The sequence below is a fragment of the Vanellus vanellus genome, assembly GCF_965231255.1.
Source record: "Vanellus vanellus genome assembly, chromosome: 7".
Lineage (NCBI taxonomy): Eukaryota > Metazoa > Chordata > Aves > Charadriiformes > Charadriidae > Vanellus > Vanellus vanellus.
In genome coordinates, this window is record NC_138912.1 from 37,597,647 (window position 1) to 37,625,042 (window position 27,396).

General features: G+C 54.3%; 1 protein-coding gene across 1 annotated transcript in view; it reads right to left on the reverse strand.

Annotated features, from left to right (window-relative positions):
* The window catches only part of UNC5B (unc-5 netrin receptor B), a 56,004-nt gene extending 32,847 nt beyond the window's left edge, over nucleotides 1–23,157 (reverse strand). The window contains exon 1 of the mRNA XM_082486730.1: nucleotides 22,990–23,157. Coding sequence (XP_082342856.1) covers nucleotides 22,990–23,086 — 97 coding nt within the window. The 5' untranslated portion in view covers nucleotides 23,087–23,157. The remainder of the gene's footprint in view (nucleotides 1–22,989) is intronic.
* Between the last annotated feature and the right edge of the window lie 4,239 nt (nucleotides 23,158–27,396).

The window sequence follows — 27,396 nt, forward strand, 5'->3', positions numbered from 1 at the left end:
AACCAAAGCAAACCCCAGTTCCCCCCCCCCAAAAAAATAATCTCTGTGTTTCCTCCGCAGGCAGAGACGGACTTTCCCTTTGCTCTAGCAGAACCCGGGCTCAGCATCATGTCTTTTCCAGCGGGGGGGATTAAAGCCGGTCCGGCGCTGGCCTCGCACCAGCGAGGAAGCAGCAGCCAGCTGTGCAGCATCTGGCGCCCCGCTGCTCATTTCCCACGGCGTACGCGTGGGGCAGCGGCACATCGCACCGCTGAGGGCACACGCGGCGGCAGCACTCGTGGCTCGGCCGTCCGTCCCACAGGAGCAGGAAGGACAAGGACATGGCTTTCGGGGTGTTTTGGACCCATTGCTGGCAGCCTGCCCCGATCTGGAGCATCTCCCCTTGGAGAGCCCAGCCAAGACGCTGGGGATTTGGGGAACGAAAGAGAGACTTCAGGGATGGAACGGGGATGTCGGAGAGGAAAAACAGAGAGAGAAAAAAAAAAAAAAAATTGGAGGAAGGACAGTGGTTTGGGAAGGGAAAGAATGATCCAGCAGGCTGGCAAGGTTAAAAAAAAGCAGGAGGCTCTGGAGACGTACGCAGTTAAAGAAGCCTCACCCAGAACACGCCATGAGAAAAAGCATCCGATGTGTCAGGGAGGGAGAGACGTGGGGTTGGGCACGCAGCATCCCGTGGCCGCACGCCCTGCACAAACCCCAAACCCCAAACCCCAAGGACCGGGCACCCTGAGCCGCTGCAGCAGCAAACCCTATTGTGTTCCTTTACTTTCAGTCCTTTTAGCAGCTGATGCCCACCTGTAGCCTTTTTTTTTCCTCCCCCCCTCTTTCTTTTTGGTGCTATTACTTGTTGTCTTTAGAAATAGCTAAATTAAAAGGCTACAGCAGCAAGCAGCCGCCCGGACGAGTTGGACCCCGTTGCAAAAGGCGTCGACGGCACCGAACCAGTTCCCGTCCCCGTCCCACCCCCCGTGATGTGTTACACCGCAGCTAAATTTGGCCCGGCAAGCAGGCAGAGCGGCTCCTGGAGACGTCTGAACACATCCAGGCGAGGAAGGCGATGCACAGGAACCCACCGGAGCCGGGCGGCCCCGTTCCCACCACCATCCCTTCGGCACGTGCTGTTTCCCTGCTTTTTCTTTACAATTCCCGGCCCCTTAAATAAGGCTTTGGGGAGGAAATTAATGAAAAGCAAAGCTGATTACAAAGAACAATACAATGACTCAATCTGTTTCTTCTACCTCAATTGTATAAAGCTTCTGCATTTATAAAGGTTTCATCTCAATACACAATGAAATGCCCTCCGAGGGAAGTGGTAATGGCCCTGGAGACTTTTGAGCAAGACTGGACAAAACACCTCCGAAACAATCCCGAAGGAAGGGCCAGATGATCTAACAGGTCTTTTGCATTTTTAATTTCTCTCGCCCTTTTCTTTCTCCTCCTGTTTCAGGCAGGTTTCTGTCAGGTTTGGGTTTTGGTGGTTTTTTTTGGTTGTTTGTTTTTTTTTTTTTTTTTTTTTTTTTTTTTAAGCTGCTGCTAATTAGATGTTAACGCGAGAGCGGTTGCATTTTCAAGCACATGGTGCAACCAAGAGGTAAAAAAAAAAAAAAAAAAAAAAAAAAAAAATTATATCGGGGCCCTAAATGATAAACAGATCACAGAGATGGGCGTCCTTATTCTCCATGTGGAAAATCTCTCTCTGGAAGAGAAACAGGCCGTAAAAACATCGATGTCCTTTCCACACCAGGATGGGTTCCTTCTGCACCCATGGTAGCTGCCTCATGTCTACGGGTCACAATGGCGCCTGCTTCCGATCTCCTCCCTCTCCATCCCCACATCCAACCTCTTCACCGAGGATCTCCGAGGTTGTCTTCTCTAGTTGCAATACAGCCGGAGACAGCGGAAAACCCCCACCAGAACAACAGACATCCCAAAACAACCTGCCTTTAGGTCAACCACCAGCCACGAGACCAACCACCCCTCTCCCGCCTGCTCCTTGGTAGACCATCTCCCAGGAGAAGGCAACAGGATGCTCTTCACCACCACCTCCTCCTCCTCCTCTCCGCTTTTTGCCGGGCTGTTTATTTGAATCATCTCTAACACCCGCCTCAGCAAGTTGCGAGGAGCTGAGCCGAGCTGTTTGCAATAAAATCAATGAGGTGGTGCAGAGGCAGGAGGCTGTGCCCTTGCCTGCGGCGCCTGCCCCCGCCGCAGGACAGTCGGCGAGGGCCACCGCTCCTCATTGCCAACGCAACCGTAAACCCAACCGCGCTCGGAGAGCGCTCGGCGGAGACGCGCCGTCACGTTCCACAATAATCTCCCCTACACCCAACTCGCCGTTATCGCAAGAGTTAATTTAATTTCAATTTTTTTTTCTCTTTTATCGCCCTACCAGAAGCTTTGTAAGAGAAGCCAACGCTCCGCAGGCCCTGGCCGGCAGAGGTGACCAACGCGACAGCAGACAGAGCCGGTGCGGAGTTTGTCCTTCACTTCAGCTCCACTGGAGCACCATCATACCTGGAGGTGACACTCCAAGGTCCACGTAGAAGACCAAGGCACAGGTCAAGAATGGATGGGGAACCTCAAATTTGCGGTGGTGGGATGTTACTCCCCTCATTAGTTGAGTCCAGGCCCCCCCACCAGCTACTGGTGTCCGTATGGGCAGTGACCTCCCTCCAGCCCAGTGGGGGGGGACCCAGTGCCTACACCCCAGTCGAGACAGGAACGAAAGCCGCTGCTACGAGACACATTTACGACCTTCCAAGAGGGCGCCCGCTGACAGCTTAACGAGCTTTTTGTTTTTCAAGTAGTGGTTTTATATTTACGACCTGAAAGGGAAAGATGCAAGTAGGCAGATGATCGTGGGGCTATCTGCTCCTTCTGCTCCTGACCTGCTGCCGTCCAACCCACATCCAAGCCGTTCCAGGAAGCCATAAAAAACGATTGCGTTACAGCTTTTTCCCGCTCCTTCTTTCTCTCTCCCCGCTAAAAACAAAAAGCACCTTCTTTTTTTTTTTTGGTGGTGGTGGTGGTGCATGGTCATTTCTCTTTAATGTTCGCCCCACAGAAGAGCATCAAATATTAACGCAGGAAGCTTCAAGAGAGATCACACCGGAAACCAGAGGCCCCAGATGTTGTGGAACGTCCCAGTGGGTGCGAGATCCCACCAGTTCATCCCCAAGGCCTGGCTCTTTAATGCCTGGGAAGGAAGGAGGAGAAAGGAGGAGGCCAGAAGCTGCCTTTACAAGCGCAAGAGATCACATTCCTGGGATATCAGCCCAGAGTTGCACTCGGAAGAGGAAAAAAACGTTAAGGAAAAAAAACCTAAAACTCACCACCCTTCCCCAAGATGCTGCACTGTTATTTATAAGCTTAATATTGAAAAAAGAGAGGGCAAAACTCCCTGTTTCTCTCCCCCCCCCCCCCCCCCCCCCATCTCAGCATTAGCACAGCAGAGAAATGCCTTTGGGCTGCAAGAGCATTCCAGCCACCAGCGGGAAGATAAGCCTCTTCCTTCGCCTCCAGATTCCTTGGCAGCGAGGAGACGCACGGGGTTTAATTGCATACAGAGATGCCACAGCCCGGACACGAGGGTGATAAGAGCTGTTATCTGGTCTTGAGCTCACCCAACTGATAAAGACCCTGCCCCATAGGTCAGAGGGCACCTTGGCCAAGCCCAGCTTGAGGAGTTGGTGGGGGACAAGCAAGGTGGAGACAGGCAACGCAAGGGGCTGGTGGGGGACCAGCAAGGCCAAGATGGGCAAGGCAAGGGGCTGGTGGGGGACCAGCAAGGCCAAGATGGGCAAGGCAAGGGGCTGGTGGGAGATGGGCAAGGCCAAGATGGGCAAGGCAAGGGGCTGGTGGGAGATGGGCAAGGCCAAGATGGGCAAGGCAAGGGGCTGGTGGGAGACGGGCAAGGCCAAGATGGGCAAGGCAAGGGGCTGGTGGGAGATGGGCAAAGCCAAGACAAGCAGTGGAACATCTGGCAGGGGAAGCGTGCAACATGGCAGTGACCCACGCAACACAGTGCTTGCTGCACCACTGCACGTGATGTTGGACATGCACGTCCCCTCTTCCAGGGAAGGAGAGCACCGTTGGGTGCTTGGCGGTGGCATCCTTGTGCCAAAACCTCCTATGGCCACGAATAGGAGACAAACAGAGGGAAAGCAATGAACTCAGGCCGCCTTCTCCCCTCACCCCTCTCCATCCCCACGCAAGCCCTGCCTGCAACTCCTCTCCGGCAGCCACGAGGCCGCAGGAACATGCCAAAAAATAGGGGGAAAAAAAACCCTTTACACCATTCAAGCGGGGTTAAGAGTTTTCTAAGCCCAGTGGCGGTGGTAAGGGAGGTACTGGGGGGGTGGGGTGTGAAGGCTGTGGGGCAGGGCAGCCCCCTCCTCATCCCCATCCCATCCCCTGCTCCCCCCCAACCATCCATCCATCCATCCATCCCTCTTTATCTGCTGCCCGGGGGGCTCTGCCCCGGCGCCGGGCGATAATGAAGGAGCACAGCAGAAACCCCGGCGCCAGACGGGATCCTTATCTTCTTCCCCAGAGGAATGCGGGATGGGGGCTGCCCCTGCTACAGCTCCGGGGGGAGGAGGAGGAGGAGGAGAAGGGAGGGAGGAAGAAGAACCCCTTCCCGGCCGTGGCAGACCATCAGCAGGAGCGGGGATGGGGAGGGGGGACCAGGGCTTGGCCACCTCTCCCAGCTGGATCACTGGTGGTGGTGGCGGCCGGAGGGGTCGGAAGCATCTCACCACCGCCCGCCTTGCGCAAGGGATGGTGTAATTAGCCCGGGGATAATTGCTCTGCTTAATTGCCCCCATAAAGTCAAGTCCTGGGTAGGCCGGCTCCAAAAAACACAGGCACACACACAAAAAAAACCCAACAACCACACACAAGGAAAAAAAAAAAAAAAACCAAAAAAAACCAACAGCCAGGGCTGGGCTGATCCCCCTGGGGACAAGCCCAGGGCATGGGCCTGGGGGACACGAGGTGACAGCCTGGGAGAGCCACCACCTTTCCCCAGCCTGGCTGGCAGCTCTCCTTCCCCTCCCACCCATAAAGATGCAGGGTGAGGGCTGTGAGCCATCAAAACAAAACAGTTGAAGACCTTCAGGGCTCAGCATGTAGACCCTCCAAGATGGGAGCAGCCCTTAGGGTGGGAGACAGAGGAAGACTGACACCCCCCTACCCCACAGAGCCTTCCTCTGCTCTGGTGGGACCCCACCTGTAGTGCTGCCTCCAGCTCTGGAGCCCCCAACATAAGGACATGGACCTGTTGGAGTGGGTCCAGAGGAGGTCATGAAGATGCCGCGAGGGCTGGAGCACCTCTGTTGAGGGGACAGGCTGAGAGAGTTGGGGGTGTTCAGCCTGGAGAAGAGAAGGCTCTGGGGAGACCTTAGAGCCCCTTCCAGTCCCTAAAGGGGCTCCAGGAAAGCTGGGGAGGGACTCTTGATCAGGGAAGGGAGCCATAGGATGAAGGGGAATGTTTTTAAACTGAGAGGGGAGATTTAGATTAAACATTAGGAAGAAATTTTTCACTCTGAGGGTGGTGAAGCACTGGCCCAGGTTGCCCAGAGAAGCTGTGGCTGCCCCATCCCTGGAGGTGTTCAAGGCCAGATTGGACGGGGCTCAGAGCAACCTGGGCTGGTGGGAGGTGTCCCTGCCGGGGGCAGGGGGGTGGGAACTGGATGATCTTCAAGGTCCCTTCCAACCTAAACCATTCTATGATTCCTCCCTGGCGAGGAGGACGACTCTGGCGCTAGAGCTGCCCCGGGGGGGCTGATCTCCATTACCAACAGGACCAACAGGAACTTCAAGCAGCCTAATAACAGCAGGGAGGAGGAGAAAGCCAAGCTGCCGGCTTTCCTCCTGCCAGGCAGGATGGGAGCCATGGGAGCTTCTCAACTCCCTCCTGCCACGAGGGCTGGGTGCTCTAACACCCAAAAAGTGCTTCAAAGCGGTTATTTTTGCAATTAGGAACCCCAGACCTTTCCCCAGAGTGGCTGGGAAAGCATCACACCGGCACCTGCGGTGAATTGGTACTCACCGCACGGTGCCATAGGTACAAGGCTGCCACAGACAGCTTCATCCCAGTGACCCTCAGCTTCATCCCAGCCAGGGGTTTCACGGGCATCCACCCGAGGAGGACACGGTTGATGCTATCAGACCCCCAAGGAATTTGCATACAATTAACAAAAATAATAATAATAAATAGGGGGCTGATGAAGTTTAGAAGCTGCCAACACCGGCCATATGCCTCAAATATGCGGAGTACAGTTGGTGCCGAGGTAACGCAACTGCAGGTAGCAGCTCGCCTAATTAGCTACCAGAAGAAAGTCTAATTTAAAACAAAGCTCTTATTTTATTTATTTGCTGACAGTAGCAGAGCTATTCCCTCCAGCACGATGTGAAAGCAAACACACCGTCCTCAAAATAAACCGCCATGGGCTTTTTAATTTTATCCTTCAACAAGTGTTCCCCGGTTAGTTTTGGGGAAGGAGGGGGAAGGGGAGGGGGGGGGGGGGGGGGGGGGGGGGGGGAAAAAAAGCAAACATGGAGGAGAGCGGGGGGGGGGGGGAAGAAATCCCCAGAAGGCGGGAGAGGGTACAGGGCCGCTGTGATTTTATTTAGTCTCTTTATTTATTGAAGTTCTTTAAATAGATATGGATTGGCTCTCTCGGCTCTGGCTATTATTACAGCTCGAAAGGGGAGCCGCAGGCTCTTTAATGCGCACCAGGCTGCTTCCATAGATGCTCGGCATCCAACGCCACGCGGTACCTCCTCCTGCCTACCGAACCGCAACGGGGGACCCCTATATCACCCTCCCCATAGGGGCAGGAGGGTGGCACAAGCCCTCCCCCCCGTACGCGTTTGCCCTTGAGTGCCATGGGTTCGGGCGGGGGATTGCTCCGGGAGGACCACATCCTCACTTTGCCCCAAAAACCTGCCCCAAATGTCCACTTTGACACCATTTTAAACCACAAATCCCTCCAGCCACATGCCAACGGGCGGTCAAGACATTCATTTATCGCTGAGCAAACACCCAACCACGTGCCGCGGGGTCCTGGGGAGGCTCTCCTCAATGCCAGCACTGCAACCGCATCCCACCAGGATGCGGACCCAGGAGCAGGGTGGGAAGGGGAGCGGCAAGACGCCAGTTTGGGGAAAAACCCTCCTCTTCTGGGCATTGCGCTTCTCCCGCAGCCATCAGAGGGTGGTGGGTGCCAAGCCCCACCACAACCTTCTTCAAGAGATGCTTCGGCAGCTCTTCTTTTGCAAAATCCAATGTCCTGGTGCCTCCACCCCTTCCCCTTTACACCACCCACCTAAAGCCATCGCGCTTCTCCACCACCACCACCCTCAACCATCCAAGATCGGGCCACCAGCTCCGCAGCCCACCGAGACAAACCCTCCATCCTTCCCCTGCCACCTTCTTCCCGCGGTCCAAGCTCAGCCGAATAACCAGAGATTTATTCCTTCCTAACAGCACGTCCTGCCACCCATTTATGAATTTATGAAAGAGGGGAGAGGCACCGCCAGCCTTTACGGCCAACGCTGGCTAGGACCTGCATTTCTCTTTCCGCTGATGAAAGTAATTCCGTTCAGTTAAGGAGTAAGTAAAAACCACGCTATTCTTAGGCAGCCGGGAAAGAGGAGGAAAATCTATTGCTGCGACCCTGAACGGGCGCTTCCCCAGGGCTTCCAGGCAGAAAAGTTATCAGACACCGCGCTGATAACATATTCGGGCCGAACCATAAGTCTTCAGCGCGCAAAAGGTATTCCTAACTGCAAACTGAATGAGGCAGGGAGAAATACGGTTAAAAAAAAACCCCAGAGGCCAAAGGCTGGGGGGGGGGTGGGAGGGGGAGGAGGGGGGCTGGTCTGCGGAACAGGCAGCATCGCTAACACCCGACACGCACGCTGCCGGGGGCTACATCCTCCTGAGGATGCTGATGCTTAGCACCCATCTCCCGCCACCAAGACACCCAGGGGAAAGTTTGTCTTCCGTGTGATTAAAGCTGCAGAGAAGTGGGGGGAAAAAAAAAAAATAATAAAAAAAAAAAAAAATCAGCATCTGTACCGCTACCAGGCTGGTGAAAGATTTCTCCCCCATGGCCAGCGTCCTCAATCATCCCCAACCATTTATTTGCTCATTACAGCCCCATTTCCCCCCCCCGCTATGTTCAGGTCCCAATACCCATCTTACACCACCTTCCTCCCCTCCCACCCCGCTCCTTTTCTTCTCTGTAACTCCAAACCGACTCTTTGTCCCAAGCACAAAGAGCCATCAGATCCTCCAGCCCCGGGTTTCTCTGCACTGTTTTCCCATCCCAAAGAACTGGATTTCGCCGACTCAAAGCAAGCCGGCTGGGATCTGTAGCCTGTTCTTGAGAAATAACTCCCCTGGAGTTCCCTCCGTGCCTGGTGCAACGACGGAGTTTGCAGGACAACCTCGGAGGGGTCCACCTTCTCCTCCGCATCTCCGTTCACCTGTTAAATCCCACGAGGATGGCTCCAAGCTGAGGAAGCCAAGTGACCCGAAACAAGCTGGAAACCAGACCCTGTCCTATTTCCCAACCACCTTCGAAAGGCAAGAAGCGGCACTTGATGAAGCTATATGGTAACCTGACCGGCAGGAACCACATCCAGAAGGGATGTTGTGTAGCTCCCGGCTGCCCCCCGTGTGTCCTGCAGCTACACACAGGTTGAGTTAGTTATTCTTCTTGAATAAAAATAAAAAAAAAATCCACGTTTGCTGTGCCTCAGTACTCCCCCCGGCGCACGGATTATGGCACGAGCAAGCGGTGACCACAGAGCTGCTTTCGCACGTTCCTCTTCCAACACCTTCAGGCACAGTCTTCCATGCCAACCCCAAGCTCCAGCCAAACTGCTCCCCCATTTCCAAGGGCGACAAACCTCCCAACCAACAACCCACCACCTCTCCAGCACTGCCGTCCCCACAAACGTCCAGGGCCACCACCTTCCCCCAAATCTACAGCTCCGTGCTGCCTTGGCCAAGGTCTACCCATAGCACCATCTCCACCAGCAGACCCGCAGCAGGGCGCCGGATCTCGGCATCACCCAGCCCAAACCATCACTCCTCCCTCCCTCCGAGGCCGGTTTTCCAGGCAGAACGAGGCTGGGAATTACTCGGGCAGCATGTGACATGACCACCAGAAGGAGGGCATTGCGTTACTGGAGCTAAAACTGGATTCCCAGTTGCTATTGTCTATTCTTTTCGTAGCGAGGGGAAGAAAGAGCCGCTGCTCTGTAATCAGGCCTCTTCTGGCTGGTTCGCCGCTTTTAGGACCAACCAGGATAATGCAACATCGCTTTCATGTGGCAACAGAAGCTTCTAAACAATACTATTACGCTGATACACCACTGAAATTAAAGCCCTGCTCGGAGTCTCAGCTGCTCCCAGAGGCAGCCTGCTCGCCTTGGACTTAATATCTTCTCCGAAAGTCTGTAATACAGTCGACGGACTAAATTTCTTTCTAAATAAGCACTCGCGAAATTTAATTACTCCAAAAATAATGCCTAATACGCCTTTCTGAAAAGAAGAATAATTCCTCCCAGCTTTTCGCTCATGTTCTTTCAGCAAACACTCTGCATCTCTTGTTCCGCTTCTCCGTGTGTGCAAAGTTACGGCAGAGCAGCTCCAGATCACGATTCACCCCCAAACCTTAAAGTCGTCTCTTCACTGACGCTTCTTCATAGCTTTGTTTTACTTTTTTTTTTTTTTTTTTGGATCCAGAATTATTGAGATTTCCCCCCCCAGTAAAAATTCAGATTTGAGCTCACCCATACAGACAGATTGAGACTAAAACCTCCAGAGTGGATTAACTCAGCCAGAAATGATCTCAGCTGTGAAACATCACAAGGGGCAGTCACATTCTCAGCAGCTTCAAAATAGTTGCCTCTCTTTTTTTTTTTTTTTTTTTTTTTAAATTAAAAGGGATGCCATCTCTCTGCACCTGTGTTTTATCTACAACAAACATCCTGGTCCTGGAAAAAAACACCACGCTTTTGCTTTCCTAACTCCAGGTTCTCATTTTCACCACCTTCTTGAGAACCTCTTCATGGTTGCCCCAAGCCGCCTTCTGCACTGCATTAAGGGACCAGCTCTGCAAATAACATGGTTTAAAACCCAGGGAATTTCTGCAATAGCACAAGGACTCATTTCACCACCCAAGTGACCTGACCCCGGAGCAGCCCTTCCCCAGACTCGGCGCCTCTTGGCTCAGAGCATCTCCTGGGCAGCTCGGTTGGGTCAAGGCAGGAGGCCACCCTGCGAGAGGACAAAGGGGCCAGGTTTATTACGGCACTTCGAGGGACAAATGCCAGCCAGATCAAACCCCGCAGAGACCCTCAGGACCTGCAGAAGCAGCCAGTACCACGCCAACAGGAAGAGGCTCTTTTACCCTTGACCCAACGGTCTACGATAATCCAAACAGAAACTCTGCCACGTCCACCGCACCTCGCAATCTCACCGCAGAGCCTCTTCCAAAGCCCACTTTTCCCTTCTCCACCTCTCTCCAGCTGACCCGGGCGTGGGATGCTCTCCTCCTGCATCCCCTTCAGCCACTCAACCCATCGTTAGCCAAGGACCCTTTCCTTCCTCAACAATTAAAGGTCATCTGCCAACGAGCATCTTTTCCCACCAAAAGCATCCTTCAGCGCTTCTCTCACCTCCCTTGAGGGTTTCCCCAACATTTTTCTCGGTTCTTCACATATTTTGAGGTCCCCCATCTCAGCTCAAACTACACGGTGCCATAGACAGAAAAAAACCTGCTTTCCTATAGATTTTATCGCTCAAAATACGCCCACGGGGCTTTTGCGTTCCCCAGTCGTAGGTGGCAAGTGTTTTGCTGTCGGGTTTGTTGGTTTGGGTTTGGTTTTTTTTTTTTTTTTTTTTTTAAGTGGGATATTAATAGATCCCTCTCACTGGCCGACCAGCTCGCCTAGATAAAAAAAAAAAAAAAGACTTTATTGCTAATTTCCTAATCAGGCAGGCGCTTAATTGCGAGATGTCTACTTCTGAGGCAAAGAGGGGGAGGGCTGCAGACACACAAACAGCACGACCGCAAAAGAAAAAAAAAAAGTCTGGATTTGTTTGGGTTTTGGTTTTTTTTCTTTTTAGGAAATCAAGCTTAAAAAAAAAAAAAAAAAAAGAAATCTCCCCCAAACAAACAAAAAAAACCCAAATAAGCCAAACAGCCAAAGGAAAAAAAAAAAATCCATCGGGATTTTTAGTATCTCAGGCACGGGAGCTTCTCTTGGTGCACAGGCCAAGGAGATGCTGTGCTCCGCGGTCCCTTCTACGGAAGGGCTGAAGCCTTCGGCTGTTCCCAAGGGGGGGGGGGGGGGGGGGGACAAACACGGCAACGCCTCTCTCCTCCCGCGTCCCATATATAGCGCGGTCCCCGCGGGCTGCGAGCAGATGGTTACCAAGCTGACAGGTTGCAAACAGCTCCGGAGAGCCGGTCGGGGAATCAGATATTGTCTCCGTGCCTTTAGTTTTGGAAACAAAAGATGTCTCCCAGCTAAAAAAAAAAAAAAATAAAAAAAAAATACAAAAAAAAATAAAAGTTTGCTGCGGGACCTCACTGCTCCCCCCCTTTTCAGATTTTTTCTTTTTTTAAATTTCTTTTTAAAAGCACTTTGATCCAGCTCGCATCACTCAGGGCTGAAGTCTACGCAACCCTCTGCCTGCACATAAATTTTTCCACTCCGAGAAGAAAAAAAAAAAAAAAACAAAAAAAAAAACAACAAACACACAGACAAAACCCAAAAAGGATCTTTTCGTCTGACTCTCTCGGTAGCTGGGAGGGGAACGCGAGGACAGCCGGGGCACACGGCGCAACGTCAACCTCCCTTTTCCGTTCCCTTCCCTGCAAAAAGCTTCTTCGACCCAACTCGCAAACGCCACGAACTCCGGGCAACCTGGAGTCGCATCCATCCATCCCAGCATCCCTGCCAGTTATTTATAGGAGCCCCGAGGGCTCGGAAACACTCCTGGACCCCAACCCTAAATACTGGGGAGGGCGGTAACACCCGCAGGGTCCCACATCGTTTTTTAGGGTGGGTTTAGTTTTTTAAAAAAAAAAAAATAAAAAAAATATCCATTTTTCGGCAGGCCACGCTGGATATCTCCTCCTCCCTCCATACCCACTCCCCCCCTACACCTACCGGGATGCAAAGCACAGCCAAACCGCGGGACTCCGGCTTTCTTTCGCTTCCCCGCTGGTTTTAGCTCTGCAACTCGACCCTGGCAGGAACATATGGTTTGCATTCTCTCTCCCCCCCCCCCCCCTCCTATACTTCCTATAGGCGCAACGAATCCCGAGCCCTTTTCTCTTTTAAGGGAGAAATCCTGCCGGCACCTTCCCCATCCCTCTCTTAAGGGATGGAGACGGGAGCGGGTCTCGACCGAGACCGTTGCGTGGGCTTCGCCGTTTCACGCAGGGGTCATTAACAGCCCGCCGGGATCTGCCGCATCCCCAGTCCAAAACTACCGACGGACACCGAAAAAAGCCCACCCTGCTCCAGCCTCCAACCTCACCCCCTCTCCGCTAGCAGGAGAGAGAAACAGACAAGTCCTTCGGATGCGGGGACATGGGATGCCAAGGCATGGCGGGGTGCCGGTGCTCGGAGGATGCTCGAAGGGCGGGCAACTCCACCGCCTCTTTTCCCTTCTTCGCTTGCAAAAAAAAAAAAACAAACCCCAAAAAACCCCACCCTTCTTTTCCTCTTAGGGCCGATTCCATCTAATTTTCTGCTCCGTCCAGCAGCCAGGCTCTCCTCCGCAAAGAGGCGACGGCAGCCTGAGCTGGTTTTCATCCAGCCCAGAGGACCGACGCGGTGGGAAACGGCTTTTTGCCTTCCCGCCAAAGCAAGGCATCGCCTTCCCCCAGCCCGCGCCGCGGGACGAGGCTAAAAATTCACCGGGGCCCTCGTACCCGCTTCTTTTTCGCTCCTGTCCTTAAAGCACCGCACCGGAGAGGAGCCCCCGCGGAGCCTGGGAGGGCTGTGGGATAGACGGACGGACGGGAGGACAGATGGATGGATGCCCCTGGCCAAAACAGCGCAGGCTGTGATAGAAACCAGAAGCTTTGTGGTCTGCGAGCCCGACTGCCTTCGCAAAGCATACCGAGCATTGCTGGCGCGCCTGCGTACCCCGCGCCACCCTCCCGGCCGCGGCAAAAAAAAACCAACCAACCAACCAAAAAAAAAAAAACCCAAAAAAAACCCCAACCCCAAAGATCCTCCAAGTTTATATATTTTTTTACGGGAGCTTGACGGTTTCTTGGCGCCAATCACTGCATGACCTCCTCTTCGCAGGTATTATAAAGCCACACTTAAAAATAAAATAAAATTAAAAAAAAAAAAAAAAAATCTTATTTTTGACCCATTGTGTTTTTAGGATTGGCGTTACTCGAGTTTTTAGCCGGACAGACGAGGCCCTGCAGCAACCTGTGGCTTTCCCCTACCTCTCATCCCCCCGGGATCCTTCCCGGACCCTGTCTGCAAAGCCGGCGCGTGGGTTTTTCCATCCCCGGCAGGACCAGCCCCAACACGCCCCAGACTCCCGGGGTGTTTTGTTGTAAACTACAAAAGGAACCTGCCCAATTCGCCCCGGTTTGCATAACCAGTTTATCCCAAGCAGTTGTTTTTTTTTTTTTTTTAAAAAAAAAAAAATTAAAAAAAAAAAAACCAACAAAAACAACTCAGCTCCGGTTAATTAGTCGCCCTTCGTTCAGCCCAAACAAAACCCAACCCTCTTCCCAGCTTTTGGATCTCGCTTTTCCAGCTGTGGGTAGAGGCGACGTTTTTATCTTGGTGTGTAAATTTTAGAGTATGAAATATGTACCATGATACCTTGGTTTTTTTATATATATATATATATATATATACATATATATATAAAAATATACATATATAAATAACAGGGTAGCTGAAGTACCCGCACCAGGGATTAACTGCGGGGCTGTAACTCCTGCAATCCCATGCTGGAATTCCTGGGCTGTGGCACCACGGGATTTGGGATTTTTCACGTGGAAAGCCTCCGCAGCCACAGCTCCCAGCCTCGCTCGCTTCACCCCAGCGCGGACTGGTCGTTCACCAGTAGCAAATCATTTCGCATAGACAGACGTGTTAAAAAAAAAAAAAAAAAAAGAAAAGAAAAAGAAAAGAAAAGAGGGAGAAAACAAGTTTTATTGGCAGCCCACACGCTGGCTCCATCACGCTCTGGACCCCGCTCGCCCGAGCGGCTCCGCGCAGCCAAATCCCTTCTCCTGAAACAAATCCCTTTAGTGCCGACGCCGGAGCGTGGAAGGAGGCGCTTGCAGGGCCCCTGAAAGGCCGAGAGCAGCCAAAAGGATGCGCAGCGGGCATCACGCGTCCTCTCAGGAAGAACGTGGCTTCCGCAACCAAGTTGGGCATCTCCTCAAGACCTGGGGGGAGGTCGAGAAGGAACCTCAGACCCAGGTGTGGGTGGAGAGGGCATGGCAGCCCCGATTGCCACCTCGTCTTCCTTCCAGCAAAAGGCATTAGCCCGACGGAGCCGGGCGTACAACGCCGTGTCACCGGTCTTGTCTGCTCGGCCCCAAGGCAGATAGACCGGTGCAACTGAGGAGACCCTACGGAGCCACCTAAGGATGCCACAGCCCCGACGAGGAGCTCCCGAGCACGGGGAACAGCTTACTTCCAGCCTAATCACAGATTTCCAGCAATACTTGACCTGCTTGAGGAAGATGTCCTCCGGTCAGGTCCCAGAAAGCAGATGGGACAGGCCATTTCACCTTCTCCAAGGTAGGCTGGAAGAGGAAAGCCTTCAACCAGCCCAGTCTCCGATGCAGCGACCCAGAGCGCCGATTACTTTTAATCGCTGTGTAATTGCACTTAGGAGCCACGCTTTCATTTCAAGCAGGTCTCCACGTTTCATATCTGTCAAGGGGGAAAGAAGAACCTTCGAAGCAACAGTCCAGCGCAAGAACACCCCCACAGCACCCAACAACGGTAAGAAGAGCCGCGCCAGGCGGGGAGACACCCCGAGCAGCATCCCCAGCCTGTTTGGGATAAACAGGGGTGGAGGGAGGCTGCTGGGATCCCACCCCTGGGCAGCGGCCACCCGAAAGGAGGCGATGGCCCCAGGCCAGACCACAGCAGACAGCACGGCCACATTGCAAGATCCACCCTCATGACCAGGCCTAATTACTAGCTTCGCTTTGCAGGCCCTGCAAAGCCTTCAGAGATGCCCCTCCAGGTGAGGGTGGGGACACTTGCTTGGCTCCACGGATGAAAAGCAAGCAGCAGACCGCATTTATTATTTTTTTTTGGGGGGTGGTGGTGATGATGGTGGTGGTGGTTTTAAATAGCAACCACTTTCTGGCTGCTGGAAAACACCCTCCTTCTGTTCTCCAAGCCAACCCAAACAGATAGAGCCAATAACGCAGCCAGGTGACAGCGTAGGATGGTGAGGTCTCCACGGGGGATAACAGGCACGCAGAGATCAGCCCTCACTCACAGAGCACGCAAGGAGGGGGATGAGACCCCCCTCAAGATGGCAAAGAAGCAGAGCTGATCACCCCAGTGGAAGGAAGCCCTGTTCGCCCTTCTCCAAAAACCCCTCCGGAGCCCCGTTCCTCCATCCCAACTGCTCTTGGTCCTCCAACCACCACCTGAAGGAAGAACTTCCCAGCACATCATGCGAGTCCACTGGGAAACCGGACGGTCAGTGAAGCAAGGTCTTCTGCTGCAGACCTTCTTGGTGCCTTCAGCCACTGTTGAGTGGACCTGCCCGTATGCGCCACTGGTCGTGAATCAGCCCCAAAACCTCACAGCCTAGAAAGCATCGGGGACGCTCACTGACAGCAACCTCGGAGAGGAGGAGGCAGCAACGCTGCATCCCAGGCGTGTCCCTTCTCCCATTTAAATCCATCCCGAGGAGCTTCTGGGCTCGCTAACCTCCCGCCTAAGGAAAACTCCCACGCTATACAACGCGACTCAACCCTTTTAATAGCCTCCCGCCTCCGCGAGCCACCCGGCCGGGGTTTGTTTTACATCATCTCATCCCTCCAGCCTGCCACCGCCCCAGGAGATGCAGGTCCACCCAGGAGCCCAGCCAGAGGTGGACAGCCCATATTGCTCCTTGCTCAAGCTGGAGAAGACACGTAGAGGCACTTAAGCGCTGCCGACCAAGGAGGGAGCCCTTGCAGGGTTGCACAGCCACCGCCTCCGTCCCCGTACAATTTCAACCGGCAGGGAAAAGCGTCCTCCTGCCTTACAGGAGCATTTCCCAAACACCTTAAATCTCTTGTGCACGTTTTACCTGTGCCCGAGCGCCATTTGGTCCAACGTATCAAGGTGTGCCGACTCCGTCCCTAGGGCAAGCCAAAGCATCCAAAAAACAACAATCCCGCACCTGCACGCAGTGACATCAACACCGAGAGCATTTCTCCACCTCCGTGGAAGTTTTGTGGGGCTCTCCCCCAGCTCCTCTTTCCAGCATCCCGTGCTCTCCGCCTGCACGGATCATCCGGTGGAGGATGCTGCCCACAGCATCACTCCCGCAGAGCCCCAAAGCCCACCTGGGCACCCGTGCTCCAGAGGTCCTCGCCTCTCCTCCTGCGGTGGCCTCCGCTCAAGAGAAAGGCAGACGGATCTAACGGGCGTTAAACGTCTCAAAACGAGATTTTCCACGCTCTTTCCAAGGGAAACAATCCCTCAAGCTTTCGCAGGCGGCGCAGGCCGGCGAAGGAGGGGGAGCCGAGGGGCAGCAAAGGTTACTCCCGGGATCTCCGGAGGAATCGCACCAGCAGGACCCCCCAGGAGCACGAGAGATGCCGGGTTTTAACTTTTGCGTCTGGCTCCATGAGCTTTTTGGTACCGATTAGAAGCACGATCCACGCTCGCAGCCCTGGGTGTTCAGGCAGGGAAGGCATCGCTCGTGGTGCAAACAAGCCCCTTCCCTCCTCCGGGCTTTTACGGGAATAAAAAGGGGTAGAGAAACGAGGGCAGCTGCGCTGTACGTGTGTATATAGGGGTATTATGGGCTGCTGCGCACGGGATCGGCGGGGCGAAGGGATGGAGGTGGAGAAGGAAACCCCCAAAGATGCTCTGCAAACCGATGTAGGTCTTCTTCCCTACCTGCGGGGACTCACTCCCCGCGGGGCAAAGGGACAGCCCAGACCCCAAATGCAAACAGAGAAAAGCTTCGGGTTTTGAGGCCAGAGCTCTCTGCTTCTTGTATAACTGGGTATATATATTACTCTTTAATAAGTCTCTCAACTTGTGTCCTCCATCACCCAGGGTGGGGGAAAAAAAACCCACAAACACCCACGACACTGCCTTTAACTTAAACAACAAGGTGGTGGTGGGGGGGGGGGGAAACTGGCTCAAAACATTTATTTTTCAGATCCCAGGGGATTTACCCCAGCCCCATCCACTCGGGCCGAGCACTGCGTGGCAGGCAATGGGATGCGCCTGCCGGTAAATATTTCGCCTGCACAAACCCAGGTCCGAGAGGAAGCCTGGTCTCACGGTCACAGCCCCTTTTCGGAAGTCCCGTGCCGCCACCATGCCTGCCATCCCCATGCACGCATCTCAGGTGGCTTTGCAGCCACCCCCGGGGCTTGGGACCGGGGTATTTCCCCCTCCTCGCAGCAAAGAGAGGGGTCAGCAACATATTAGCCGGAAAGGGGATATTGCCCAGCACCTAAACGAGCGAGTGGTTGGCCATATTCCCCTCCGGAGAGGGGCTGAAATAAGAGGAGGAGACGCAGTGGCCTCCATGGATGCTCCAGCCAGGCAATAGACCTCAGCCCAAGGGCTGAGGAAAGACGGGAAGTGTGGTCCACACCAAAGACGACATCGTTTTCTTCCTCTCTGAGCTGGGAGACACCCTGCCTGCTGCTGAGCGTCATGGTGGCATGTGGCTCGCTGCTTCTCCCCCGCCTTTCCCACCCGAATTTCTCCATGGAGCCCAACGCCGAGAAGCACAGGGCGCCCAAACCTGTCATCATGCTCCCTTTACCGGATTTACCCCCATCCGCCAAGAGGTTTGGGGACAAGGCTTGCAGCTTCAACACCTCCCACACGCTTCCCCCAAGTTACACCGGGCCAGCATCACCCACACCCCCAAAATTTGGGGATGAGGAGCGGGACCCACCACCCCCGGGGGCGTTTCACTACGAACCCAACCCAGACGTAACCCACCAGTGTGGGTCCAGGGAGGGGGGGGGGAGTGAACTGGCTGCAATGGGGAACAGCTACTCCCCCCCCCCCCCCCCAAAACTCCCACCCCCCCCAAAAAAAAGCCGAGCCAAGCCAGAAGGTTGAGGAGAAGCCACCAAAAGCAGCGAGGAACGGAGCAGACCCGAGCAGGGAGGGACTCGCAGGAGATTAAAGGCAGCACGCAGGACACGCTGGAGCAAGCCCCCGCGCTAAATAATAATTCCTGCCTTCCCTTCCCTTTCTTTCCTCCTTTTCCAGCCTGGCTTCGCCCAGCTTTTCCCAAGCCTGGCTGGCGTTTGATCTCTCGGGGCTCGCTCTGCCGTTCTCCGACCAGCCGGCGCAAGCCCGAGGTGCCTTGCTACGACCCCACCGAGCTGCCCCAAAAAAAACAGAAAAAAAAACAACAACAACACACCACAAAAAACCCAAACAAATAGCAAAAGGGAGGGGGAAAAAAAAAAAAAAATCCCCTAAAAATCCCAGCTCAGCAAACATGTGGCTGGTACCAGCCCAGCCCGGCGGTTTGGGAGGGAGGAGAGGGGATGGGGAAGGAACGGGGCTCAGAGGAGGAGGAGGAGGAGACGGCAGCTCTTCCCCTCCACCAAGGAGCAGGTCTAGGGCTGCCAGCCCAGCGCATTCCTGCGCCGTGACTCAAGGCCTCCAAAAAAAAAAAAAAAAAAAAAATAGAAAAAATTAAAATAAAATAAAAAAATAATATTCCACGCAGCTGGGATGCTTCGCTTGTCTTCTGCCTCCCCAGTATCCCCCCCCCCCCGGGGTGCACAGTCCCCCCATGTTTTGAGCGCTTTGCTCCACAACGGGACCAAAACTGATTTAACCCCCCCCCAAAAAAAAAAAACCAAACAGCTGAGACCCTCAAGAACATCACCACCGAGCGAAGAGGAAATTCCCCCCCACCCACTCCTCGTGCCAAAATTGCCTCCGACAGTAAAAATTCAAGCGTCGGCCAAGCCTGCAGGGCTGCGGGGACGAGGAGCCGGAGGATTTAGGGAGTGTTGGGGAGGGTGCTGCATCCAACCAGGGGCCTCCAGGCTCCCACCGAGAGAGGTCCTTTGGAGGGCGGGTGGGAAACCAGAGCAACTTTTTTGGGGGGGAGAGGGGGGTGGGTAGACAAGCATCTCGCACAACATCTCCTTTAAGCCCAGAGCCAAGGGAAGGATCAGCCAAGCTCCCTTCACCCCCAGGATGAACGTGGAGGAACCGCGTCCACCAGACGTGGACCACCACCCCCGGCATCGGAAAGGCGGGCGGCTGGGTCAGCTGGGTGCCACCGCGCTCCGACTCAGGGGCGGGGGTGGCGCGCACAATACCACTGATTACGGCAAATTACAGCTTGGCGCCTCCAGGAAAAGTAAAAAACAGAGGCAACGGGGCCTTCAAAACACCACAGCAGGGCCTGCCGAGCCCCTTGCCGCCGGGAGCTTCCCGAGGCGAGACGCGCGGGTGGGATGGCAGGAGGGGGCAGAGGGAACAGGCTGGTGATTTATACACACACACACACACACACACCCCCTTCCTCCTTTCCCTCGCTCCAGTCAATGTTTTCGCTCGCGTTAGCGTCGCTAAAGCCGGGAGGATATAAGTGAATAGGAAACAGCAGGAACCTGTGGCTTTATGGCACCGACATCTGCTGTAATGAACTCCTCGCAGACTCCATCCAGCCTTTCCTGCCGCCTCCCCGGCTTTTCCCCATCGGAGCCGGCAAGTCCAGCTCACCGACTTCTCCCCCATAACCTACCGGGCTGGTAGGCCCATCCCAGCAGCCCCCCAAACGCGCTGGGAAGGAGAAAGCCCACATCCTGCACGGAGAACCCCCGCTTCTAAGAAAGAGAGGGCTCCGTAACCGAGAAGCTAAAGGAGAAGACATAAAGCCGGAGCAGATCCTTCCAGAGCTGGCCTCAAGCGAGCCTCCACCTCCTGCGAGGGACGGCTTTGCTGATGAGCAACAGGTCTTGGAGCATCTCTCTCCCCCAGCCATCTGCTCATGGTGACAGCCTCCTGCCACCGATGCGCAGGAGCCCACGACCCACACCGGTGGGGGGGACAGCAGTGATGATATCATAGAACGGTTTAGGTTGGGAGGGACCTTGAAGATCATCTAGTTCCACACACACACACCCCCCAGCCATGGGAAGGGACACCTCCCACCAGACCAGATCCGTCTCCCTCCCTCCCGAGGTGTTGTCCGGCGATGGTGGTACAGCAGGGGCATGGAAGGAGGGTCCGTCGCCAGGATGGCAGTGTCACACTGCCTGCACACACCCTTGTCAGCGTCACCCGCTGGATGTCATCAGCCACCCTCGTGGGGAAAGGTCCTCGAGCAACCTCAAAAAAATCCTCCCAGCAAGTTGTTTCCTTCTTGGGAGGAGCCCACCCCAGCAGGACGAGGCATGGCGAGCAGCCCGGCAGGCAAAGCCCCAGGACACAGAGCTGAGGAGGGTGGTGGGGGGGACGACACACACAGGGGTGGGAGCAAGGTGTCCCCCAGCAGCGGTCCTGGGGATGACCGGGCCAACTGCTTCTGGGTTTCAAACCCCAATCCAAAACACCCACTTCTCCCCCCCCATTGCAAAAGCCAACACAAACAATAGGTACGTTCGCTGTTATTAAAAAGTGACATTTTCTGGGTGACGTCTGCCCCTCCCTCCTTAAAACCAGGCAAAGATGGGGAAGGGAGCAGATTATCACCGGGGCTAAGCACCCATCTCCGCTCCCTCCTCTCCATCATCCCATGCAATCTCCACACAACACTCCTGGAGAAAACACTAATTATAGCTCTACAGCTAAAAAACTTTATACGCCTTTACATACGCCGGATTAACAGCGTGCCTTCAGAAAGCTCCCCAGACTCAAACTGAGACAGCTTGGTCAGGTTTAACTTGTTTTTCTTTTTCTTTTTTTTTTTTTTTTTTCTTCCTCTCCCTTCTTCATTCCCTCCCTCCTGCCTGCTTTTATTTCAACCCCTGCGTGAACTTGGCGCACGCTAAAATAAAGAGCATGGCACAAGACAGAGCCAAGCGCGGGGGACCTGGACCACACCAACCCAGCCAACATCTCCCTTCCGCCCCCCTACCCCCCCCAGCAGCATCCCCTGACTCAGAGCATCCCGGTTAATCCAGCCTTCCCACCCACCCCCCCCACCATCCACAGCATCCCAAGCCGTGCCGAGTCTCCGGGCCCCCTCGCTGCCCACTCCCACGGGCACGGGACCCTCCGGCACACACCGCGCTGCTCCCGGCCGAGCGGGACGCCGGTCGCCAGCTCTCGAAGCTCTCCCTTTTCCAGCAAAGGCAGAGTTTCTGCTGGCTGGAGGACACCGCCACAGCAGCGTCCAGGCCACTGAATAAGTCAATAGTGCCATTCCTGTTTTCCATTTGCCGAAACACACTGGATCTTTGTGTGGTGGAGGCGGAAAAAAAAAAAAAAAAAATATTAATCTAATTAAACTCCCTCCCCAAAACTCCTCGCCACTTTAATTACGCTTCAGAAAAGCGGGCTCGGTTCATTTTCCTAGAAAATCAGCTTGTCAGGAGACGCTTTTAACTACTAAGGAGACGGATCTGCGCCGCACAGCAGCTTCGCGACGTGTCCTCAAACCCTTGCCACAAGCTGCGGGAAGCGAGCGATGGGGCTCCCCTCCTGACTTCCCAGCGGGATGACAACCTTGCCCATCACCGGAGCCTTGATGGTTACGGTTACGGTCTCTTCCAACCACTAAAAAGCCATCGAACTTTATAGGTCTCCACTTCTGAGCTCTATATTCCAGGATTTTTTTTATTTTTTTTTTTTTTTTTTAAATAGCTGGAGAAATAAACACCGGCGCCTTTTTGCTTCGCCACCGCCGGAGGATGACAAAGGACAAAGTCCTGAGGTGCAGAGGATGTTCGTGAGTTGCGCGGGGAAGGGGGGCAAAAAAAGAAAAAATAAAAAAATAAAATAAAATATAGCGGAAAGGCTGAATTTGATCAGGGGAGCCTAACGAGAGAGGGCAGCAGGAGAGACTGTGCCTCTGTTTATTGTCTGTGGCAGGGATTACCAGCGGAAGGGCTGGATTTTAAGTGGATCTCAATCACAAGATCGGGTCGCGCGCAGGAAACTTTGAAGAGCCATCGGAAAAGCTCGCTTAGCTGCCTCGGTCATCAATCGCTCGGTTTATAAAAACGCGGATTAAAAATAAATGAATAAATAAAATGTAATTAATAATAATAAAAACAATAGTAATAATGATAATAATCTCCAGGCTGCATAATTACTTATTTGACCCGCTGGGGGATCACAACCGGCGACACTACGAACGGGGCTGGGTTTGTTTTGCTTTTCCCGAGGAAAATCATAATGAAATAGATATACAAAAAAATAAATAAATAAAATAATAAATAACAGAAGCCGGGGGCACGGCGAGGCGGGGAGCGGCGCTGCACACCCGCATCCCCCGGAGCATTCCCCCCCATCCCCCCCCCCCCCTCCGGGAGCATCCCATCTCCCCTGCAGCCCCCCCCCAACCTTTATATTAATTAATTAATTTAAAATAAATAAATAAATAAATAAACGCTTGAAGGTTGGACACCCCGACCCCGGAGCTGCCCCTAAAAAGGGGGTAAACCGCAGTGAACTTTTTCCGGGGGGGGGACACACACAGACGACACAGTGGGGGGATGCTCTCCCCCCCCCCAAAAAAACTTCTTGCCCCCTTCTTTCCCCCCACCCCCCCCTTCCTCCCTTTACCTGCGGCGGCCAGCGCCCGGCGGAGCATCGGGACGAGGAGGAGGAAGAGGACGAGGATGAAGGCGGCGGGGCGGCGGCGGGGTGCGGGCGGCGGCATGGCGGCGGAGCCGGGAACCGGGAGAACCGGGAGCACCGGGAAGCGGGAGCGGCGCTGCTTCCCTCCCTGCCCGCCCGCCCGCCTCGCCACACTGCCGGGCTGCCCGGCGCCCAGCGGGGCGGAGCGGGGCGGAGCGGAGCGGGGGCGGGACATCCCGAGCCTGCCATGAGCTGCTCCCGGCCTCAGCATCCCGCCCCTTCATCATCATCATCATCATCATCATCACCATCATCATCACCTCCCACCCCCATCCCGTGCAACCCGGGGGGGGGGGGGGAGGACGGGACGATACCCCCCGAGCCTGCCATGAGCTGCTCCCGGTCTCAGCATCCCCCCCCTTCATCATCATCATCATCACCTCCCGTCCCCATCCCGTGCAATCTGGTGGGGGGTGGTACTCCCCGAGCCTGCCATGAGCTGCTCCCGGTCTCAGCATCCCCCCCCTTCATCATCATCATCATCATCACCTCCCGCCCCCATCCCGTGCAACCCGGGGGGGGTGGTACCCTCCGAGCCTGCCATGAGCTGCTCCCGGCCTCAGCATCCCCCCTCCCCTTCATCATCATAATCACCATCATCATCACCTCCCGCCCCCATCCCGGGCAACCGGGGGGGGGGGGGGGAGGGAAGCCACTTTGAGGAGCCAACCGGCGGAGTCCGCTCTGCAGTGGGGATGTGCGGGCACAAGGGGGAGCCCCGAAACGCGCTCAGTCCCCTGTCTCCCACCCCCCCCACACACCGTCCCGGCCCCGCACCCCCAGGAGGGTACCGACCCCCGGGAACCGGCGTGCCCGTCCTCTCGGTGCCCGCCGAGGGGGTTTGCCTCGGGGAGATGCAGCAGGGCGGGAAAATTAACCTTTGGCCTGAAACCCGGGCTGCAGAATGTACCCACAGAAGCATTAAAAAACAAAAGAAGACAAAAAAAAACCAACCCAACAACCCAAAACAAAATAGAAAAAAAAAAAACAAACAAAACCAAACAAACAAAAAAAAAACAAAAAAAACCCCAAACCACGCACACACAAAAAAAAAAAAAAAACCAACAAGAAAACAGACACTCACAAAAAAAAAAAAAAATCACACGCTGGGTGGAGGTATTCTGTAACTACTCCTCAATATCCGGACATCCCCCTTCTCGCAAAGAATTAAAGCCAAATTTACGGGTTTGCAAACTTCCCAGTGGTGGGGGTGCAGCTCTCCCCGTGGTAAGCGGGTCCTTCAGGCTGGGGTTAAACCTCCTCGCTGGGTGGGAGGTGGGGGCAAAAGGGTTGAGCGGTACCCAGGAGAGGCGACAACCCCCAATTGAGCCAAGCGGCGTTAAGGATGGAGCAGCATCCACGCAAGCGGGGCTGCAGAGCGCCGGGGGACGGCAAATCCCGCTCCCCTTCCGCAAAGGGAGGAAGGGGCTGCCATGGTTGTCTATAAATGTCTATAAAACTTACAGAGAAGCGGGACGTGCCCGAAAAGGCTTAAGAGAAAAAAATAAAATAAAATAAAATAAAAAAATTAAAAAAAATCTAATTTCCAGTTGACGTTGAGGGGGGTGAAGCCAAAAAAGAAGAGCCTGGCTGGGCAGCACGGGGAGGGACGCGCCTGATGCCGGACCCGGCGGTGCTGGCTGAGTGTGAGAGGTCCGGGAAAAGAAATTGGGGGGTGGGGTGGGGGAAATAAAAAAGGGGGGATTTTCCAGCCGGATCGGGCCAGATGTTGGGCTCGTGCGCAGTTTGCGGCGCGGGATAACTCAAAGGCGCGTTGGCGCGTGGCTGTGGCCTCGTGCGCCGCCCCGAATCCCGGGCGCTCGCAGTCACCGTTGGTGCCAGGCTCTGTGCGGGTGTTTATTCTTTTATTAAATTCTTTTATTAAATAACCCCGATAACACTCGGGCCGCTGCGTAAAGCTCTTCGAGGGGCTCTGAAGAACGGTTTGGTACCGGTGGGGGTGTTGGTATCAACAAGTGGAGGAGCCGGCGGGCGTCGAGTGCCTTTTTTTTTTGGAAGCAGAGCGCACCTTTCGTACAGGGTTGGGTTTATTTTTTTTTAATTTTTTAATTTTTTTTTTTTTTTGGTGGAAACGAGGGAGAACGTGCGGGTTAAATCGGGTGGCGTTGGAAGTTCGTCGCCTGGTATTCAAAATATGAATTAAAGCAATGCAAATTGAGGGTTAGCCCGCTAGCGTTGCGCAATTTCAGGAAAACAGGACATGACAAAACTATCATTAAGGCAAAGGGCTGTTTTTTTCCTCCCGGGTGTTGACATATTACCCCTCGTTTTTCCTCTAATGGCCTGGCGCGCGCGGGTCAATCAAACCCCCGGCGCAGCGGCACCGCTCCCAGAGGTGTGACGAGTTGCACAGGACTCTGCCGCCCAGCCGCAGCGGGACTAACCCTCGTCACCGGCCCCGGCGGGACGGCGGGTGACGAAACCAAGGGGACGCGGACGGATGGCACACGGCAAAGGGTCCACACCCCCCCAGTTTGCGTACGGCTCCGGGAGAGGGGCAGCATCAGAGGGGCCACCGGATTTTTGGCTTTCCCCGCGGGGCACGGGGATGCTGCCGCTCAGGGATGCTGGAGGACCAGTGGTCCCCATCCCACCGGTGACCACGACCTCTCCGGGGCATGTCTTGGGTTGGGCATTTGGATCTTTAACATAGCCAGGGGAGGTGGGGGATGGGGGGGGGGGGGTGCATGAAAGCGTTAAAAAAGATGAATAATAAACAGAGGAAACTCCCAAAGCATAATCAGGAGGTGAGACAAAGACTCGCTTGTTCAGGCTTCGAGGTCACGGCGCCCTTCAGTCGCCATCGCGCTGGCACGGGAGGGGTGGGCAGCTTTCCCCACCCCAACTTTAGAGGCAGAGAGGACCTTGGGTGGGTTGAAACGTCCTCTAAAAGCGTCTTCTTCTTTCAGACGGTGACCACGCTCCTCACTAAACGTCTCAGCTATTTGGGATAAGGGTTCACTGAGATGTCGAGGAGTCTTTAGGGTATAAAGAATTTTCTGTTGGGGGGGGAAGGATGATTTTGGTTTTGTTTTTATTTTTATTTTATTTTTTGTTTTTATTTTATGTTTATTTTATTTTTATTTCTTTCTTTTTCTTTTTCTTTTTCTTTTTCTTTTTCTTTTTCTTTTTCTTTTTCTTTTTCTTTTTCTTTTTCTTTTTCTTTTCCTTTTTCTTTTCCTTTTCCTTTTCTTATTTTCATTTTCATTTTTTTCACTTTCATTTTAAAGAGTATTTTCTTTAAAGGCCCCACATACTATTTGCAGCCGCGATGGGCTGGAAGTGCCGCAGGGCAGCTAAGCACGGCGGGGCGGCCCGAGTTGCTTAAATATTTGGGGGAGAGGGGTGAGGGGGGGGTGGCTCGTAAGTCTTCCAAGACAATTTGCACAGCGTTATCCATAACTACGTTATCGGGCCGAACAGTCCCACCAACATAATTAGGCGTTAGGAAGGAGAGAGCATCTGAAGACACGCACGCAGGGGAAGAAGGGATGAGCAGCAAAGCTACGGATAACGAGGGGTCGAGATGCCAAGAAGGGCTTCCCCGGCACGGAGCAGAGAGTTTTCCATTCCCTGGGATGCTGCAGCCCTGGTACCCGCTCCCCGCCGCCTCACCCCGCAGCAAACGGGGGCCAAAATTGGAAAATTGCTGGTTTCCAGCTCGGGGATAAGCGGCTGCCGACGAAAGCCGTCGGTCTCGCCGCCACAGGAGGCTCAACCGGCCCCTGCCGCATCTCCTCTCGCTCCGCAAATAGCCGCTTCCCTCCTCCGGGAATCACGCCGGGCTGAAATCCCCCTGCTTTTTTTTTTTTTTTTTTTTTAAAAGGGGATTTTTTTTTTTTTTCCCTAGTGAGCTTCTTGTCACCAAGAGACCCCCCAGCCCAAACTGAACCCTGAGTTTAGCAGTGGTTTTGGTGGTTTTGCGGGTTTTTTTTTGTGTTTTGGGGTTTTTTTTTCCCGCTGCTGACAATTTCCGCGCCAGCGTGCTCTCAACCGATGGAGGCTGCGGAAATCGCTGCTGACGGACCTGCCGCAAGGATGCTGTTTACAGCCACGGAGATGTCCCAGCCACCACCTGTAAAGGACGGGGAATTTACCTCTCTCCCGGACATGGGGAGAGCTGGGGCAGACACAGGGCTGGAGGAGGAGGAGGAGACATCCCTGTTGGGGAGATGACCAGTGAGGGTGGAACATCCCCAAGATGAAGACCAAGACCGTGAGCGAGATGGGGTGCACGCTTGGAAGGAGACATCCCTGTTGGGGAGATGACCAGTGAGGGTGGAACATTCCCAAGATGAAGACCAAGCCCGT